This window comes from Taeniopygia guttata, chromosome 27 (genome assembly GCF_048771995.1).
Source record: "Taeniopygia guttata chromosome 27, bTaeGut7.mat, whole genome shotgun sequence".
NCBI classification, from domain to species: domain Eukaryota; kingdom Metazoa; phylum Chordata; class Aves; order Passeriformes; family Estrildidae; genus Taeniopygia; species Taeniopygia guttata.
The window spans coordinates 1,931,956-1,951,311 of NC_133052.1; the positions used below are offsets into that span (position 1 = coordinate 1,931,956).

Consider the following 19,356-nt stretch of genomic DNA (forward strand, 5'->3'; position numbering starts at 1 on the left):
TTTGTAAATATACACATGCAGATTTATTGTAGAACAGTTTGGTTGCACAGAAAAATGGGTATGTAGCCATTTTGGTAGTAATTTATAATAATATGACTTTTACAGTCATAGTATAGTAATATATAATATTATAATATAGGAATATGTCATTTGTAGTAATATGGTATAAAACCATAAAGATGCCACTTAAGAAAATGTATAAGAAAGGAAAGGCTAAGGGAAGAAGGAACTCCCCACCTGTGAAACAGCAAACATGAGGCACATAATTACAGGCTGTGATTAGATCAGGTATTAACAACAAGCACCACCTCACAGCATCAATAAAACCACCCTGGTCTGAGGTAAGCACAGTGAAGGCAATAGCTGAAAGGCTCCTTTAGACTAAAGCTGTGACCTGCAGAGCCTCACACAGTGATGTACCACCCGGCTTTCCTGAGCTCAAACTTAGATCTCGTGGGCACTCAGCCAAGGCAAAGCAGTCCAGGGGCACAGTTTGTCACCCTTTGTCCTACAGGCTGGCAAAGCAGGGTTGTCCCTCATCCCTGCCACAGCACAAGGGGTATGGAACCCTGGAAGGGTGTAACTCTTCAGGCTAGACTCAGCTGAAGGTACTGACACATCAACTTGGTACCAGCCACAAGAGAGGGCAGAGTTTCCAAGAAATCTGTATTCAGCAACCTAAGATGCATCTTCTCCCACAACCACCAAGACCATGAAAGAGACTTATGCTCTTCTGCTTTGCCTGTCATCATGGGGAAAAACAGGAAGGGTGATTTCCACTACCATGGAGGAGTTACAACAGCATTAGGATGAGTTTCCTGCTGCACATCTCTCAGGGGAGAAGACATTACACCCCCAGCTGCTTTGCCAGCTGTTCACACACCGTGCAAAAGGGAAGATGGGCAATTCCCCCGTGACAGTCCTTTGAGGTGCTCATGCCCTTCCCCAAATGCAGGCAATGTTAAGATTCAGGTAGCAGTAAGAGGGATGATTTCTAAACTGGGGATGCACGCAGGGAGATAGAGGGGGAAAGGACTGCTCACCCCTTCTGTACGTGGATGGGGAAGTGCCAAGGGGCAGTGCCCAACTGGGCAGGCCTTAAGCCACAATGTCCCTCAGGGCTGCAGGCAGCTCAGGGAAGATGAAGGAGTAGCCACTCTCCAGGGTGCGTTTGGGCAGCACCCTCTGTCCCTCCAGCAGCATGACCGCCCGCTCTGCCCCAAAGACAGCCCGCACGGCCCAGGCGGGCACCGGCAGCAGCGCCGGGCGCCCCAGGGCTGCCGCCAGCTCCTGGGCAAACGTGCCGTTGGAGGTGCCAGGGGAGGATGGGGCAACGCCATTGAGGATGCCCTGCACAGACTCCTTCTCCAGGGCATGACACACAATCCCAGACAGGTCCTGAATGTGGATCCACGGGAAGGGCTGGAGTCCAGAGCCCATGGGGCCTCCAAGTCCCAGACGGAAAGGCAGGAGCATCTGAGAGATGGCACCGCCATCTCGACCCAGCACTACACCTGTGGGGAGAACAGAGTGAGACCAGGTGCCCCTGCCCAAAGGGCAAAAGCCCCTTCACACCCAGACCTACAAACAGGAGAATCCTTAGAGGGCTGGAACAGGACCCAGCAAGGAGAGAACTGATGGCCTTTACCCACCTGTGCCCACTCTTGCCCCAGCAGTAAAGCAGTCACCATTACTAAGCATGATGCCCCATCTCACCTGATCTCACCACAACGCCACGAGTTGGGCTCCCAGGGATAAGAGCTGCAGCCTCCCACGAGCTCACCAGGCGTGAGAAGAAGTCAAAATCCCCTCCTGGACTGTCTTCAGTGTACTCAGCTGTGGGGCTGGGGCGGTAAAAACCTGCAGGGTGACAGCAGAAAGGGGGTCAGGGTTGAATGATGACACCAAGCCCCCACCTTCCTCATTTGACCATCTTCTCGTCCTCCAGGAGCCCAGAACCCCTGTGAGGAAAGGCTGAGAGAAATGGGATTGTTCAACCTGGAAAAGAGACCTAACTGCAACCTTCCAGTACCTGAAGGGAGCCTACAAGAAAGCTGGAGAAAGACTAAAAGGGCCTGAAGTGCCACAACAAGGGGAAATTGCTTCAAACTGAAAGTCGGTTTAGGAAGAAATTCTCCCCTGTGAGGGTGGGGAGGCCCTGGCACAGGCTGCCCAGAGAAGTTGTGGATGCCCCTGGATCACTGGAAGTGTCCAAGGCCAGGCTGGATGGGGCTTGGAGCAACCTGGGATAGTGGAAGGTGTCCTTGTAATGGCAGGGGTGGCACTGGATGGGCTTTAAGGCCCCTTCCAACCCAGACCATTCTGGGATTCTGTGAGCTCAGGGACATCCTCACGTGAACAGCACAGGGTCTCTGATGGCAATGCTGACAAGTTTTTGAACTACCAATGTGCTCTACAGGTTCAGTAGGATGCACTAACACTCAGGCAAGGAACACACTGAGCTGACTGGAAGGTTCCTGCTTTAATACTGAGCATCCCAGAGGATAAACCATGGCAGCTCTAAAGATAAACCTCAGCTTTAAAGACTGCAGCAAGCAGGAGATAATGCACAGGGCTTCAGCTGAGGCCTTACTGACACAAACTGATTCTACAGGATTCCTAAAGGCTTTCACAGGAAAACACAGGAAAGCTGCTGCCCTAACAACACCAAGACAAAGCACAGGGACCCAAATTCCTCTTCAGCAGCACTAAAAGCTTAGCAAGGCTTGCCTAAACGCAGTGGCACTGATGGCAGTAAAGCTGACATTTCAAGGCAAGACAGGTGCTTCTGAAGAATTGTGGTTTATCTGCAGGTAGAGCCTCTCCAGGTCAGCAGGAGTGCTGTCTTGGCCAGGCCCAACCAATACCTACGCCAGTGACGAGGACCCAGGCACGGGGAGGCTGCTCAGCAGCAGCGATGGCTTCGGCCAAGGCCTTCGTGGTCTCCACCCGGCTGCTGATGACCTCCCTGCAGAAGGCATCACCCCACCTGGGAAAGGGAGCCAGGGATTAAACAACTCACAAGGACACCTCAGGAAACACTGCCACCAAGGGGGACCCCAGCCAACACCAGCTCACATGCACAGGAGAGGTCACAGGAACCCCCCTCACCCAGAGCAAAGGGAGAACGTGACATCTTTCAGCACAAAGGCAGGGGAACTTTGGAAGATGGTGGCTCTTCACTTCCCTTACAAGATTGTAGGGTTTGGATTGCCTTCAGACAAAGTCAGTAAATGAGCTAGACACCAAAGCTGGTGATCCTGTTAAAAGTCAAACTTTGGTTCTGATTTTGCATTAACAAATGTAGGCACGGCACCCAATGTCCTTTTGGAAATGTGGAACTAATTTTCTCATTTCTGACCTCCAGCTGTAGATCCAGGAGGGAATCTTTCTTCCAAAGATCTCTCAGAACCTACCAGACCCACAGAAATGTTCTGGGTACTTGAGGATGGAAATGTCAGCAGTTGGTTAACTCAAGAGCTTCCTGATCATGTTGTTTCCTCCCTTTCCACATTCTCTGACAACACTGGCCTGTCTTACCTCCACCTTGTCCCAACAGCACTGTGGAACATCAAGTTACCTGCGGAAAGGGTTGAGGACATTTTCACCAGCCAAGTTGACCACAGCATCGCACAGGGGCAGCCCAGAGTGGGACAGTTCCTCCTAGGCAGGGGTGACAGAGACATCACACATCAGGCCTCCCCTCTGCTCAAGCCTTCCCTGCAAATAAGCACAGCAGGCTCCCAAGAACTTCAGCCAGTTTTTTCCTGACATTTGCAGAGACAAGCACAAATGGATATGGTTTTGCTTCTCAGAGCTACAGCAGGACCCATTCCAATGACTGCGACCCACAGAGGACCCAGCAAAAGAACATCCAGAGGAGCCAGGCCTCCCTTGGCAGGGTCCCTCTATGCCATGGAAAGCCAGAGCCCTGTCCTATTCCCCCTGCTGCGACTGCTGTCATCTCATACCCAGGTGATCCGATCCTTGCCCCCTTGTCGTGACACATGGGTTACTTGGTGCCCTCGGCTCCGCAGCAGCTGGGTCAGGGCTCTGCCCACGAAGCCTGTCCCACCACCTGGTGAGGGAGACAGAGAAGCCGTCACGGCTGTATCCCGGCTGTATCTCTGAGCCATCACCGCCGGCAGCAGAGGCGGTCCTGCCTGGGGCTGCAGCAGCACGGCCCGCGCACACGGCCAGCCCCACACTCGGGGGAGAGGCGGCGGGCAGCACCCGCAATGCAGGCCCGCCTGCCCCTTCTCCAAACTCCGTTCCGCTCGCCACTCCCGTTCCCTCAGGACCCGCTCCCTCACGGGCCCCGCTCTCTTTCGTCCCCCGCTCCCTCAGGCCGAACTCACCCACCACCACCCTCATTGCCGCGCCGCGCATGCGCCAAGCAGCGCGCACCGCGCGTGCGCCCCCGCCGCGCACAGCGCCCCCCAGCGGCGGGGAGGACCCTTAAAGGGCCGGCGCTTTGTCTGGCCTCTGCTTTTACCCACAAAGGTAGAAAGGTTGCAGTGTTAAGGAATAACTGGCAGTGTTAGGGAATAACTGGCAGTGTTAGGGAATAACTGGCAGTGTTTGTTAGGGAATAACTGGCACTGTTAGGGAATAACTGGCAGTGTTTGTTAGGGAATAACTGGCAGTGTTAGGGAATAACTGGCAGTGTTTGTTAAGGAATAACTGGCAGTGTTAGGGAATAACTGGCAGTGTTTGTTAGGGAATAACTGGCACTGTTAGGGAATAACTGGCAGTGTTTGTTAGGGAATAACTGGCAGTGTTAGGGAATAACTGGCAGTGTTTGTTAGGGAATAACTGGCAGTGTTAGGGAATAACTGGCAGTGTTTGTTAAGGAATAACTGGCAGTGTTAGGGAATAACTGGCAGTGTTAGGGAATAACTGGCTGCTGCAGGTTTCTTGTTGTTTCCCCCTTGCTCAGGGGACAGCACTCCCACAAAAGGTGAGGATTTGGGTGGAGGTTCCTCCTGGCCCAAGCCCAGGGGTGACACACACACAAGGATCTGTGGGCTGGTACTGGTTCAGCAGGGCTGTGAGCAGCAGAAAACAGCAGCTGCTGAGGTGTGAGCAGTGACAGAACCACGGGTGAGTGTTGTGGCTGGCTGCTAGAACCCTGGGTGCTGAGAAATTCAGACTTTCTGTGCTGGCAGGCACTGACCCTCAGGAGAACACTGCATTGACCTGAGGCTGTGCAGAAAGCTTCCAAAATTCAATTATAGAACTGGGATTGTGGGTGTGGAGTTTGGATAGAAGTGTGCAATATCACATGGTGGAAAACTTCAGTTTAAGGTTCTAGAAAATAGTAATAGATATAGGGCAAGATGGAGGTTTTAGGGCAGTGGATGGTCCCCCTTCTTCTTCCCCTTCTTCTTCCCCTTCTTCTTCCCCTTCTTCTTCCCCTTCTTCTTCCCCTTCTTCTTCCCCTTCTTCTTCCCCTTCTTCTTCCCCTTCTTCTTCCCCTTCTTCTTCCCCTTCTTCTTCCCCTTCTTCTTCCCCTTCTTCTTCCCCTTCTTCTTCCCCTTCTTCTTCCCCTTCCTTCACCTTCTCCACGGATTTAGGTGGTTTTGTGTAATTGGACAGAAAATTCCACATTGCAGGGCATGGGTGGTTGGTTTTTGGGTTAAAAGTAAAAATAATTTAGGTGTTATTTCTTAACTGGATGGGGGTTTTTTTCCCTAAAGGACCATGTAGAGAGAGATACGGGGCATTTTGTAGCTTGTTAGTGAAATGCTGTAGGACTCGTGGCTTGTAAGGCTGTAATACAATAAGAAATGAGTTGGGCTGACAAAGGAACCCAGCAAGAGGAGATGCTGAAGAGCAGCTGAAAGCAGGGGATGGTCAATACTGACAAACAGAATGCCCCAGAGAGTCTTTCCAGAAGGCTGGCACAAAGGAAAATGTGGCTGAACCACAGTTGTGAGCAGCCCCAGAATGGATGGAGAAGATGACCCAGAGAAAAGGAGTGTGACCTTCAACTTAGAAAGAAAGAGAACTGCAGCAGTGCGGGACAGAGGAGGAAGCCCAAGGAAGCAAGGTCAAAAAGGAGAGCTAAGGGGGGAAAAAAGAGAGAGAGAAAGAAAGAATGAATGAAAGAAAGAAAGGGCACTGGCTGGGAAAAAAATAAAACCTGATTCAGGCAAAATCTGAAATGAGAATTATCGGTTTGAGCAATTAAAAATGGTTTACTATACTATAGTAAAATGAGAGCTCAGTGTGTCGCATAGTGTGTAAAGATGTAGTATGTATTATAAATATCTAGATGTAAAGCTTTCTATCTAGAAAACAAATTTTTCTCTGTATTATGTCCAAACTTGCAGTGCAAAACAAAAGACTTACTCAGTATTTAATAACAACAGTATTTTCTGCCTTTTTGGTTTTGTGGGTTTGGGGTTTTTTTCCACTTTGCTGTCAATCCAGAGTTCACAATCTTTTTTGCAGCACTAAGGAGATGAGAATCACAAAATTACATGGACTGGCTGTTCTAGTGACAGCAGGAATCACTGGTGCAATCTGGTGGGTGTTTAACCTTTGATAATTATTCTCAACTAGCATTTCTTTCTATTGCCCAGAGTGAGACAGGTTTCTTCTAACTAATGCAGATAACAATGTAAGCATTTACACAAAGCTAAATTCAATTTTACATTCAAAAGGTGAAAATAAGCAAGGCGTGGACACTTTTAACCTCTTCTAAAAGAAATCCTAAAAGTATGATTAATTGTCTCTGTGTATTCCTGTGAGCCCAGTGTGTGTTTTCATGTTTACATCCCACACCTCTGTGCTCCAGACCAACACAAGGATCCTGGCACAGAGCTGGAACTCTGTGGAGTGGATTGAGCTGTGTTTATTTAGCTGCACTTTTTTTTATTTAGTTGCTTTGAGTCTCCCTTGGTGCTCATGTCTGCCACAGCCAGACTTTCATGGTGTGTATTCAGTGCTCTGGAGCCTGAAATCAGAGCAGGTGGGGTTAATTCAGAGTTGGCTGGACCAATACTGAAGATCTGCTCCAATTGGAGGAATTAGGACAAGATTTCAGCCCCACACTTCCTCTGCAGCAGAGCATCCATCACAAATGCTCCCATTTTTGTTTAAAATGGCAGTCAGGCTCACATCAGAGGAGATCCCACAGACTGGCCAGAGCAGAGTGATGCTGTGAACAGTTGGTTTCAAGAGGCAGCTGCACAGGCAGGTCTAGCATCAGCTGAGACCAAGCTCTGCTGGAAAGCACACACATTTCATTTGGTGCAAATTAAATAATTCACAGATCCTCAGAGCTAATTGGTCTTCAGATAACTTTAGGCTGAACCCCTGTCTTGAAGCAGCTGAGATTTGCAAATCCTCATCACCATACTGACCCCACAAATGTCCTTAGTTTTGTTTTGTAGTTTCAGTCACGCATGAGGTGGAGGAGAGGTTGGTTTTTGTTTTCATCATTGACTCATTGCTTTCTTATCCTGCCCAAGGTACTACTACCCTTTCTCCCCAGCCAGAGCCCAGGAACACAAAGCCTCCCCTGGAGAGGATTCAGTCCTGTAAGTTCATAAACCTGCCAGAAAAATACAAACTTTGTGCAAGGTCTTTGGCCTTACTGAACCAGGCTCTCACTGGATAGAAGTAAAACTGAGTTTGCTAAAGATGCATCACAGAAACAGACATGTTGAAAATAATTTTAAAGCTGACTGATTTGCATTCAGTGCTACTTACACCAGCTGAGTAGTCTGTTAAATGTAGTTCACACTACATGAACTCATATAAATAATAAAATAGTGATGGAGTCTGGCTGGATGCTCACTGACATTGAACCACACAAACATCTCCTGTGGGGCTCATCTCTCAGAAAAAGAAAATCTGAAACTTCTGTGCCATGATGCATTTATGTACCTTTTATTTCTCCCTCATTTGCAGGAAAACAGACCTGTATGAAACATCTCTGATGTTCCCATGGTAAGTGCATCTCCTCTGGCTCCATTACCATGATATCCCACTGTTCTCAGGAACAGCTGACTGGCACAGACAGCTCAGGAGAGCTGAGAATGAATATGAAAGGATGCCTGACTAGAAAAGCAGCTCTTCCAGAAACCATCAGAAATGCATAAATGAAGAATCTTTCATTTGTTACTTTCAGAAAGGAAACCAAGAAATGATGGTGAATATTGAAAATATTTTGGTTTAATTTTATCTAAATTAATTTTTTTTTGCATCCTCTGTCACCATTCAGAAGCTAAAAAACAAGAGGCCTTGGCTGATACTATTTCTAGTGGTAGCAGGCAGCATCATACATGATGTGTAAATGCCTGTGGAATTAACATTTTAGGTCACTAAATTAATTATTTAGTGGTGAATATTAATTACTTAGGGATGAATTAGTTTCTGGAATTGCCTATTACAGAGCCATTTGCAGTAGGAAAAAAAGCAAAACAGAATAAAAAAAGTAATAAAAGAGGTATGGACATACTGGAGAGAGTTTACCAAAGGATCATGAAAGGGCTGGAGCATGTTTCCTGTGAGGGAAGGCTGAGAGAGCTGGGACTGTTCAGCCCAGAGCAGAGCAATCCCTCCCATCTGCTCTGGAAATTAGCCTGGCTGACTGCGGAAATAGAAAAACAGAAACCTCCACAGACACTGAAGGATTTGATCTGCAGCCTTGGAAGAAGCTTGGATTGATGTAAAAATACAATACACAGCTATTAAGCAGAAAAATCGTAAACTTATGTTTCTATAGGTGTAGGTGAGAATGTGCCTTCAGTGAGTGACAAACTGTACTGAGCAGATGGTGAAGGGTGACAGTGTCAGGGTGTGGCTGTATGGAATAAGCTGAGAGTTCAGAAGTTAAAACAGAAGCCAATGTGTGCTCGTGAGTTCAAAGCCCATTGGACAAAAGTACCCCCAGTGCAGCAGAGGTGAGGAAAGGTGACAGGTTAGAAAAGCCAAATAAACCCTGTGGCAGCTGTCCATTGGGTTAGAAAGTTCTGTATTGCCTTGTAACAGAGAAACTTGTGACTGCTCTGGAGCTGTGGCCAAATGCTTGCTCCTCTAAAACCTCACAGCCCCTGAGAGTGATGTTTGTCTGAGCAAGAAATTGTTCTGAGCTTGAAAACAGTCCCATCCCTTCATTTCTAGCAGCAATAGCTGACCTTATTAGCAGAGCTCTAAACTCCATTCCTTGTGGGAAGGGGATGTTCTTCTGAGTGTCAGAGATAAACCAGTAAACAACACCCTAGGAAGCATCAAGGAAATACCTGTCCATCATCCCAAAGGAATCAGGGAGCAAATTAGGGATCTCCTCCTCCTACTCTTTCCGAAGGATACCAACAGCCCAGCTGAAGAGCTTCCATCAATACACAGGTAAGGAGCAGAAATCTGTGCTGCAATCAGAAATCTCTGATGGATTGAATGTAAAGATGTGAATTATGATGGCGGAAAGCAAGCAACCATGAAGTCCTTCAGCCAGTTTCCTTAAGAGTGATATTTCTCAGAGAGAAAAAAAAAATAGGAATCTGCCTGCCTAATGTGATAGAAGCAGTGGATGAACTCAAGTTTCTTGAGGAATAGCCTGAATGGTCACATGAACAAAACTTTTCCTGCATTTACATGTCTGTTAAATGGTGATTTTTACACAACATAAATTCTTTGTTGGGTATCTTTGAGAATGCTTAAGAATTATTAATAATTATTAATTATCATCATGGTGGAGAGCTGCACATGTGGGGCACTGCAGCTGAGGGCTGAGAGCTTTCCAGGAGACACGGGCTGGGAACAATGGGAAGAAGTGCTGTGCTCTGTGTTAAGGCATTGATGGATTGTGAAAATCTGCCTCTGAGTGACAGCCACCAACAGCTTGGGAGCTGGGGGGGATGAAAATCAAGGATAGACACCTATTGCAGGTGGTGGCTCGATGTTGCTGCAAGGCAGAAAAGTTATAAAGGAAGGCCTCATAAAATCAGACCTGCTCTGTAAATCAGTGGCTGCCCTTGTCAAGATAACACTTTGCAAGTTCCCATGTAAAAGCAATCCTGGTGTGAGCAGTCTGTTGACATACCAATCTATTCCTGGGTAAAAAACAACCAGCACCTGCATAAACATTAAATCTATCCCATGAGAATCAGTGAAGAAAATATATAAACAAATGAAGAATAGAGTTTTGATAGACAAGTAAAATACCTTTTATTAATTAATAAATTAACAAGTAAGCTACTTTTAAGTAGCTTAGTAGTAACTACTACTTGTTACTTGTAAGTAGCTTAGTAGTAACAAGTAAGCTACTACATAAAGTAGCAAGAAAGCTACTGACCAATTGGAGTTACACACAAGGTCTGTAAAACTGTATAAAAATGAGTAGTGTGAATAAAAAATGGTCTTTTTCCACCATGAAGAAAATGGAGTCTGGTGGGATTTATTCTGCCATCTCAGATTTTGCTGACAGTACTTTCTTGACCCCTAGTGATTTCAAAGGGAGACTGGAATGATTAACTCAGTGGTAGACATCTCTGTTTGTCTTCCTGAGGTTCTGGGCCATCTAAACCTGCCCTCATTCTCAACCCCTTGCAGGAGAAGGGATGTGCTGGTGTTGACACCATGGCTGGCTCCAATTGTCTGGGAAGGCACGTTCAACAGAGACATCCTGAATGCTCAATACCTGCAGAAGAAGGCAGTCACTGGAGTGGTCACTTTTGCTGTTGAAAAGTATTGGTTTGTCTTTTATTTCTTGTCAAATAGTTACACCTCTCTGCAATACTCCTCATGGAGCATGAGTGAGAAACATTCCAAAGACTGAATGTGAGCAGCTCTAGACTGGGAGAAATGTGACATGTCAGTGTCACCTTCCAAAGTAAGACAGCTGGCTGGGACATTGTTTTGAATAGGACAAAAAAATATCCTTGGAAATATAACTAGCATTTTGACCCATTGAAATAAAAATTCTAGCTCCTGCTAACATTTCTAACAACAAGCTTTCCCTCTATCCTGCACTAAAAAATAGAAAAATTTGGTGAAATTGAGGTTTATTTGGTTTCTGTGAGAGTTTAAAGGTAAAATATTAATCATGCTGTTACAGCTTGTATGTTCTTGGGGAGGTTCTTTTTTGAGTTTCTGAGTGAAGAGCTAAACTCTGTCTCTATACCCTCTATCTCCACTGGCATCTTAGAGTTACACAGCAGCTTCAGGTACTTCAAGACAATCAAAACTATTTGATAATTTTCAGCCTCTCTATGAAAGCAGTCTGAGAGAGTTGGAATTGTTGAGCCGGGAGAAGACAAGGCTCCAGGAAGGGCTTAGAGCCCTCCTGTACCTAAAGGGGCCCTACAGGAAAGGGAAGAGGGATTTTTTACAAAGCTGGGTAGAGACAGAATGGGGGAGAATGACTTTACACTGAAAGAGGGTAGATTTAGACCAGATATTAGGAAGACATTCCTCACTGTGAGGGTGAGAGGCCCTGGCACAGGGAGCCCAGAGAAGCTGTGGCTGTCCCTGGATCCTTGGAAATGTTAAAGGCCAGGTTGGACAGGGCTTGGAGCAGCCTGGGACAGTGGAAGATGTCCCTGCCCATGGCAGGGGGTGGAATGAAATGGTCTTTAAGTTCCCTCCCAGCACAAACCATTCCATGATTCTCTGTTGATTCTATTATCCTCTCTATGAAATTAAAATATTCCACTTCAGAAAGAGTGCCAGGAAGCAGGTGAAAGGGAGGGATGAGAGGATTTACATGATGGAGTGATATTAGAGAGCAGCACTGGGTGGAAGGCACGTGTTCTATGAAAAGCTAAAATGTGAATTTATTGAAAGTTAAAATGCAAATATGCAGCAGCATGGGGAAGGCTTGAAGGGCAGCAGCTGTGTTAAATAAAGAACACTAACACTGTGAGAAGGAGCAACAGATAGAAAAGTACAATGAAAGGGAATTTGAAAAGATGTTTTTCTTCAGCAGGAGAAGCCTCTCCATTCTTTTCCTTTCCATGTCTTTTAGATACGTCCAGTTCATAGAAGGATTCATGAGCTCTGCCAACACGTACTTCCTTGCTGGGCACCCCGTGAATTTCTACTTGTTCACAGACAATCCTGAGAAGATCTCTCACATTCAGATGGCCCCTGAGAACCACCTGTTCATCATCCCTGTCCAGAACGACCCCAGGTGGCAGGACATCTCCAGGAGCCGTATGGACATCATCAGCTGCTACATCCAGAGCCAGTTCCAGCACGAGGTGGACTATCTGTACTCCCTGGACATCAATGTCCAGCTCCTGGCACACATCGGCGTGGAGATCATCGATGCCCTGGTGGCCACCATCAGCTCCTGGCAGGTCACCCCACAGCACGAGAACAAAGGCTCTGAGGCACACCCTGAGGCACAATCTGCCATCCCTGAGGGACAAGGGGACTTCTACTACACAGCGAGCTTCTACGGGGGCAGCGTGCCCGAGGTCTACAAACTGACCCGAGCCTGCTCTGCAGGGCTGAGGGAGGACACAGAAAATGGCATTGAGGCTCCCTGGCACCACGAGAGCCACCTCAACAGGTACCTGCTGCAGCACAGGCCCACACGCCTGCTGTCCCCAGAGTACTACTGGGACCCCAGGCTCAGCTCCAGCACCATCCAGGTGAAGAGGATGTGCCCTGTGCACCAGCACAGCCAGAGACAAAGAATGTGATCTTTCAAAAATTGGGAGCAGCATTTAGCAAAGGCCACCTGGTTAATTAACACCCAAGGTTCCATCAATCGAGCAGGTCCTGTCCAGTCTGAGTCCCTGAATATACAGACAGAGAGAAAGCCCCAGTGGCACATGTCAGAGGTTTGGTAGGGAAATCGGTGTGGATCAATTCTGCCTCGAGTACAGACAAACCCATTCGTGGGATTGTCTTTGCTCAGGGACCAGGTTGTACATGGTGGATAATGCAGAGAGATGGAACAACACGATGTGTACCTCAGGGATATCTAATTGTGGGGTGAGATTCATGTGCAAATATCACTATTTGCTGGATGTTGCTGCCAGCGTCTGTACATGAAAACACACAGACATTAGACAGAAGGAAATGTGTAAGTGTCAAAGGTTTGAGCAAGTGAAAGAGAAGAAAATGTGTAAGTGTCAAAGGTTTGAGCAAGTGAAAGAGAAGAAAATGTGTGCCAAAGGTTTGAGCAAGTGAAATAGAAGAAAATGTGTCTTTCTGAAACAAAGAATGTGTGGCCTTTCCTCTTCACAGCCCCACTAAACTGAGGGTAAGGAGCAAAGGAAGTTTCCCTCTGTTTCTAGGACTGCACACAGTTTCTTGCATAAAGTGGGTCTCCTTAGCTAGAGACTACTAAACCCGGAAATTTCTTTTATTAGCAACTTCTTTTTCAACTTTTTGCAGAGACTCCACAAAGCAAAATTGTGGATCCAGATTTCCAGCTTTGTCATTTTGTTAAACTGAATGGACTCAGGCAAGGCATAAGGAAAAGTTATGGTCCATGCTCTCCATGGGAATAATTTACTTTCTGCTTGTTTCTCACCCTATTAAAAGACATGCCACCTTCAGAAACCCTTGTCTTTAAACAACTGGCACTAACAGAGTTTTGGCCCTGTAGGACAAAAGCTTATGAAGCCTTAGAATTTCTGGAAGGAGAATGAAGATGTAAACTGCTCCTCATGGCAAAATAAATCTTAAAATTGGTGCATTAAATTGATGCTGTTTTATCCATAAGGTTGTACACTCTACTTAGAGCCTTTACAAATCTGTATAAATCAATTACAAACTTCTTTTTACTTGCAGGAATGTGAAATAGAGGTGGATTTGTAATCAGGAAACACAAGACAGGAATCATGGCTTGTTGCCTTTAGAAGTCAGCTTCACTCCCTGGCAGACTCTGCCATGCAAGTGTTTGCAGCAAATTCTGTGTGATGTATCCAAAAGAATTCCCAAGAATGAGTATTCCCGCTGAGGGAACAGGGGGCTGTGCATTTTTATGGGCACCTGGAGGAGGAGAAGGCACGAAGCTGAACCTGCCCAGGGCAGTGGGACATTGGCAGCCAGAGCAGCTGGTGAATGCAGGAGGACTGGCTGTGGGTGGGACGGGCCAAGTGCCAAGCTGATAAGGTGGAGCAGGCCAGGAAGTCAGAGATGAATCAGGATGGATCAGTCTGGGATGACCCAGCCTCTAGCATGGTAAATCACTGGCTCAGCATGGAAGTTATGGCCTCTAAATAGAGATCATGCTGTGGGTCAGGTTTGACAGGACCAGGGCACAGCAAATCCAGCCTTCTAAAAAAGTTGTTATGGACATGTGTAAATAATGGGTGGAAACGGATGTACCAGAATAGGGTAGCAGTCTTTAGATTGGGGTAGTGGGCAAAATATGAGGCCAGGGCAGGTTGTGATGCAGAAGTGAATATAAGTAAGGAGACAGACGTCAGCTTTACCACACTATTCTCCACTGCCAGTGAATTTTGCAGCTGTAGACAAAGGCATCTCCAGAAACGCCTCCAGCAGTGCTTGTGACACAGTTCTGCAACTCTGCTGAACCACCCCCACACAGCCTCCCCCACCTCCTCCTTGCACAGCAGCAGCTCCAGGAGTTGGCATTCCTAGCTTTGATGTGCCAGTTTTCTCCATCCTGTGATGGCTCTGAGCACCCTCTCTGACCAAACACTGCCTTTGGAGTGACTTTCCCTTTGTGCCAGATTTGTCTGCCCACAGTGTCGTTTTGCAGGTGCCAGGCACGGGACCCCTTTTGCCTTTCACAACCTTCAAGGTCCCTTCCAACCCAAACCATTTAGTGGTTCTCTGAGGCTGTGGCCTTTCCCTGCCCTCTGAGGACACTGTGCCCAGAACCTGGAACCACCCGCTCTGTGACATCAGCCCCAGGTGCCATGGGCAGTGCAGCTGCTGCAGCACTCAGGTCAGAGACTGCACTGGAAGAGACAAGCTTTTGTTTCTTTCAGCTGACAGATGCTGCTGACAGTGATGAATCTGCTGTACCTCTTCATCCTGCTGGCTGTGTACAGACATGCACATGGTACCTGGGACAACTGCAGGTATGGCCCCAGGCTCTAGGAGGGTGCTTGTCCCCCATTGCCACACCCCAAACCCCATGTGGGAGCCTCCTTGCCAGCACCCAGATGCTGGAGTAGAAGGGCAGTAATGACTTTGTGCTTCCAGAGGGACCTGTGGGCTCCGGCCCATGGCTTCTGACTACAACTCCGTAGCTGCTGACTACAGAATTGTGACTGGCACAGGTGCCCTGCCAGGGGCCTGGCCCTGGATTGTCAGCATCCAGGACCCCAGGAAAATAGGCACTGGCCATACATGTGGAGGGTCCCTCATCAGCCCACAGTGGGTCCTCACAGCAGCCCACTGCTTCCTCCAGGCCAGGTAAGGAGGAGCAGGGAATGAGGGTATCCTCACCACACAAACAGCTGCCCAGCCTGCAGCACCTCGGTACTGCAGAGCCCAACTGAGAGACTGCTCAGAAGGCTGGGCTCGTGCTACTGCTGCCCAGCAGCCTCCAGCATGGCATTCCTGGAGCCTAAGGCATGCTAGGGCAGTCACACCCCTCATTGCCCTGCTTTCCTCTCTGCCTTGAGAAGCAGAAGGCAGGGAAGTGCTGAGCTGCCTCAGTGATGCCTTTTCAGGACTACCTAAAAACAGGACAGACAAGGAATAAAAAGTGATTATATTTATTGAAGGGCCTTCAGGTACATTTCAGGTAAAACACCCCCCCCCCCCCCAGGTGCTACACCCCAAAATGGACCCCACGGGTCACAGGTTTTCACACCTATAAATTTGGTCCATTTGTATATTGAGGGTTAATCTTCTAATTACATCTTCAGGTAATGAAGTCATTTACCCCCAGTTTGCTCCCCCCAACTCACTTTTGTTTCCATCTCTCTGGGCCTAAGGCAGTGAGGTGTCCTTGACTGCCAGGCCTGGAGAGGAATTGTTGTTTCTGACCAGAATGGGAAAGCAGCAGCTCACACTGTGTGCGGAATTTAGAGTTATACACTAAAAAACTGCAGGATTACAAATAGATGAAAAATGCAAAAGCTAAAATCCTAAGGTATCAACAGCACACGGCTCTGCTCTCCCTCAGCCCCCTCTCTGCCTTGCAGGAATGTCACCATGTGGCGTGTGCTGATCGGGGCCACCAAGCTGACCCATCTGGGCCCCGAGACCCAGGTGCGCCACATCAAGCGGCTCCTGGCCCACCAGGAGTACATGGCTGATTCCCAGCAGAACGACATTGCCCTGCTGGAGCTGGACCAGCCCGTGGAGTGCAGTGACTATGTCCAGCTTGCCTGCGTGCCCAACGCCTCGCTCACAGTGTCAGAGCTGAAAACTTGCTACATTGCTGGCTGGGGTTCTGCCAGTGCAAAAGGTGAGTTCCCAAAAAGGGCCCTGAGGGTGAGCTGGGCACACCGGAGACAGCAGAGACCAAAGTCAGGCTGTAGGATGTGTGCCTCTGGAGAGCTGGGCCTGGCCTGCTCCCCAAAGGCAGACAGAAAGGACACAGCACTTCAACAGCTGCTCCAGAGGTAAAGCCAAGCTCTAGGGAATGAGTTCACCCCCAAACAGGGGAGTGGAACTGGCAAAGAGCTGCTGGGTGCCCATTCCTTCCTGTGCTCACAGCTCAGGGTCCGAGTGATGTCCTGCAGGAAGCCAAGGTCCGTCTCCTGGATATCCGGCTGGTTAACAGCAGCCGCCGCTACGCCGGGGCCATCCACACCCACAACCTGTGTGCTGGCTACCCACGGGGTGGCATGGACACCTGCCAGGTACGAGTGCTGGGAGCCAGCAGCAAAGGTACCCCGTCACCATGGGCTTTGCCTGGCAAACCACTTTTCCTCCACTGCTGGAGTTTCCTTGCCAAGTGCCCGTGTTCCCCAGGCCTGCCCCTCTCCCCAGAAAGCCCATCCAGTGTTCTCAGCAGCCCACAGATCCAGATTCTGGATGATCCATGCTCTGCCCATCCAGGATCACTGTGCAGATACAAAAGGGGGCCTTCACAGACACCCACCCTGTTCCCAGCTAAGGTTTTTGAGACTCCAGCACCTGAGCAAAGCCTTTTTGTACCATGAATACATCTGTGGCAGGGGCTGCAAGAGAGAAACAGGCCTCTAGTGCTGACAGCAGCCACCCAACAGCACCCTAATCCTCTTTCCTCTGTTGCAGGGTGACAGTGGAGGGCCTCTGGTGTGCAAAGATAACCGTGCCAGCTACTTCTGGCTTGTTGGAGTGACCAGCTGGGGAAAAGGCTGTGCCAGAACAAAACGGCCGGGAGTTTACACCTCCACTCAGTACTTCTACAACTGGATCCTGATCCAGATGGGTGTGTGCCCACCTGGAACAGCCACTCCAGCAGCAGAGCCAACCTGCATCTCAACCCCTCTTGAGCAGCCAGAGCCAACACCAACAGAGTCAGGCTGCTCTACTCTCACTCCATGTCCAGAGTCAGCTGAAACAGCCACTCCAGCACCAGAGCCAACCTTCAGCTCAGCCTCCTTGGAGCAGCCAGAGCCAACACCAACAGAGTCAGGCTGTTCTACTACCACTCCATGTCCAGAGTCAGCTGAAACAGCCACTCCAGCAGCAGAGCCAACCTTCAGCTCAGCCCCCTTGGAGCAGCCAGAGCCCACACCAACAGAGTCAGGCTGTTCTACTCTCACTCCATGTCCAGAGTCAGCTGAAACAGCCACTCCAATGCCAGAGCCAACCTTCAGCTCAACCCCTTTTGAGCAGCCAGAGCCAACACCAACAGAGTCAGGCTGTTCTACTCTCACTCCATGTCCAGAGTCAGCTGAAACAGCCACTCCAGCACCAGAGCCAACCTTCAGCTCAACCCCCTTGGAGCAGCCAGAGCCAACACCAACAGAGTCAGGCTGTTCTGCTCTCACTCCATGTCCAGAGTCAGCTGAAACAGCCATTCCAGCACCAGAGCAAACCTTCAGCTCAGCCCCTTTTGAGCAGCCAGAGCCAACACCAACAGAGTCAGGCTGCTGCACTCCCACTCCTGATCACTCAACTGCAACAGCCACACCAGAGCCAGCATTGACCTCAAACCCCTCTGAGGAGCCAATGTCAATGCAACCTCTCTTGCCTGCTCCACATCCGTACCAGATAGTGGTGAAATTCTTAACTCGGGTGCACCAGATACTGCTGGGCCTCATGAGAAAAAAGACCTGGGCAGCAGGATGAACAGGATCCAGTGCAGGCTGCAGTGGACCATGACCATTTCGTACTGGGGCAGTGCCTGCTCATCCAAAGGCAGCCTCAGGTCAAAGGCGTCCTCTGTCCTGCCAATCTTCCTCCTCTGCATGCACACAAATGCTGAAATTTATTTAGTTGTGTAAATAAAGTTGCCTATTACCACTGTTGGCATGTGTTTGCAGTCCAATCCAGTCTCCTGTGCAAGGCAAGGAGTCCCAAGCCAGGCACCAGCAAAACAAAGCTCTGATGGGAGAAGGGACACAGGTCACAGGGGGCTACAGCTCTTGAGAACAGCAGTTGGGAACACTGTTTTATGCTGCCCAGCAGTGGGATCCCTGGGTGTGGGACTTGAAACTCAACTCTCATGACTCAGGGGACACCGTTCTAGAAAGACTCAAGGCTGAAGATTGGCCAGACACAGTCTGAGGAGGAGTTCCACAGCCAGAAGTAAGGATTTCTGAGCAGTGGGCGCACCAGAAGAGCTTTGTGCCACCACATGTTGTCATACATGAACTGTCCACAGCTCCCCTGCAGACACTGCTGGCACTCAGAGTGACTCCATATCTGTCAAACACAAAAGGATATTTTGGCAAGGTGTCTCATGTTCCCCTACTGAGCATCCTTACCACCCTCTCTGAGGAAGCCACATCTCTGTGCTAAGGCTGGAAAGCAAACACCAGGTTATCTTCTAGGTAAAGTTAACACATATCAGAATCTCCTCAGTGTGCGGAAGTGTTTTCAGAGTCTTCTCCTCATTCTGCTTCTGAGGCTGTACCTGCAAGGCTGAGATCTCTGTCACCCTGAGAAGGTCCGTGTGCCATTCCAAAAGCACTGCTCACCACCATCTGGTCAAGAGCCAAGCAGCTCCCCAAAGCAGAGCAGAGAAAGTCAGGAAAGAAAGGGGCAGGCAAGTTACAGTGGGGGATGGAAATGCAAGGCAAGGCAAGAGAAGGGTCTGCAAAGCAAGGGAGGTTAAGGCAAAGACAGAAAATGGAACCGTATGCAAGGCAGGCAAGACAAATAAATTTTTATCTGTAAAAAAGAGAAGAAAAGTTGTTTGGTTTCACATTCACATCAAAGGATATCAACAACACCATGCAACAGAGCTGTGAGCTTTCTTTTCAATGTACTGTCACATTCTTTTAATCATGCACAGCTTCTTATATC

The 19,356-nt window shown here is 48.6% G+C and overlaps 3 protein-coding genes across 7 annotated transcripts; 2 read left to right on the top strand and 1 right to left on the bottom strand.

The window, feature by feature from the left end:
- SDR39U1 (short chain dehydrogenase/reductase family 39U member 1) lies at positions 1–4,432 on the bottom strand. Of its 3 annotated transcripts, XM_030256382.4 has the most exons (6): positions 4,359–4,432; positions 3,972–4,078; positions 3,581–3,663; positions 2,868–2,989; positions 1,717–1,860; positions 1–1,514 (listed from the first exon to the last, which is right to left on the bottom strand). In XM_030256382.4, exons 1-6 carry the CDS (start codon positions 4,387–4,389, stop codon positions 1,099–1,101), a joined length of 903 nt encoding a protein of 300 aa, XP_030112242.1. In that variant the 5' UTR covers positions 4,390–4,432; the 3' UTR covers positions 1–1,098. The 3 variants fall into 3 exon arrangements, with proteins under 3 accessions (XP_030112242.1, XP_030112241.2, XP_030112244.4); XM_030256381.4 differs by lacking the exon at positions 4,359–4,432 and having other exon boundaries at positions 3,972–4,271; XM_030256384.4 differs by lacking the exons at positions 3,581–3,663; positions 3,972–4,078; positions 4,359–4,432 and having other exon boundaries at positions 2,731–2,870.
- A 432-nt stretch (positions 4,433–4,864) lies between these two features.
- Positions 4,865–13,668, top strand: LOC100223725 (histo-blood group ABO system transferase 2). Of its 3 annotated transcripts, none has more exons than XM_072919001.1 (7): positions 4,865–5,103; positions 6,457–6,531; positions 7,479–7,547; positions 7,921–7,959; positions 10,564–10,698; positions 11,978–13,058; positions 13,101–13,668. In XM_072919001.1, exons 2-6 carry the CDS (start codon positions 6,467–6,469, stop codon positions 12,657–12,659), a joined length of 990 nt encoding a protein of 329 aa, XP_072775102.1. In that variant the 5' UTR covers positions 4,865–5,103; positions 6,457–6,466; the 3' UTR covers positions 12,660–13,058; positions 13,101–13,668. The 3 variants fall into 3 exon arrangements, with proteins under 3 accessions (XP_072775102.1, XP_072775101.1, XP_072775103.1); XM_072919000.1 differs by having other exon boundaries at positions 13,139–13,668; XM_072919002.1 differs by lacking the exon at positions 7,479–7,547 and having other exon boundaries at positions 13,139–13,668.
- Positions 13,669–14,873: 1,205 nt separating this feature from the next.
- On the top strand, positions 14,874–18,356 carry LOC100226600 (uncharacterized). Its single transcript, XM_012571122.5, has 5 exons — positions 14,874–15,020; positions 15,145–15,357; positions 16,095–16,360; positions 16,612–16,757; positions 17,155–18,356. The coding sequence occupies exons 1-5, from the start codon at positions 14,935–14,937 to the stop codon at positions 18,175–18,177; spliced, it is 1,734 nt and encodes a 577-aa protein (XP_012426576.5). The 5' UTR covers positions 14,874–14,934; the 3' UTR covers positions 18,178–18,356.
- The last annotated feature ends 1,000 nt before the right edge of the window (positions 18,357–19,356 follow it).

Coding starts and splice junctions, on each gene's coding strand:
- SDR39U1 (XM_030256381.4), bottom strand. CDS start 4,136: ATGGCTCAGAGATACAGCCGGGATACAGCCGTGACGGCTTCTCTGTCT. Junction 3,664..3,971: donor GCAAGGATCGGATCACCTGG/GTATGAGATGAC, acceptor ACCCCTGCCTAG/GAGGAACTGTCCCACTCTGG. Junction 1,515..1,716: donor TGGCGTTGTGGTGAGATCAG/GTGAGATGGGGC, acceptor TTCTCCCCACAG/GTGTAGTGCTGGGTCGAGAT.
- LOC100223725 (XM_072919001.1), top strand. CDS start 6,467: ATGAGAATCACAAAATTACATGGACTGGCTGTTCTAGTGACAGCAGGA. Junction 6,532..7,478: donor GGAATCACTGGTGCAATCTG/GTGGGTGTTTAA, acceptor ATCCTGCCCAAG/GTACTACTACCCTTTCTCCC. Junction 10,699..11,977: donor GTCACTTTTGCTGTTGAAAA/GTATTGGTTTGT, acceptor CATGTCTTTTAG/ATACGTCCAGTTCATAGAAG.
- LOC100226600 (XM_012571122.5), top strand. CDS start 14,935: ATGCTGCTGACAGTGATGAATCTGCTGTACCTCTTCATCCTGCTGGCT. Junction 15,021..15,144: donor GGTACCTGGGACAACTGCAG/GTATGGCCCCAG, acceptor TTGTGCTTCCAG/AGGGACCTGTGGGCTCCGGC. Junction 15,358..16,094: donor CACTGCTTCCTCCAGGCCAG/GTAAGGAGGAGC, acceptor TCTGCCTTGCAG/GAATGTCACCATGTGGCGTG.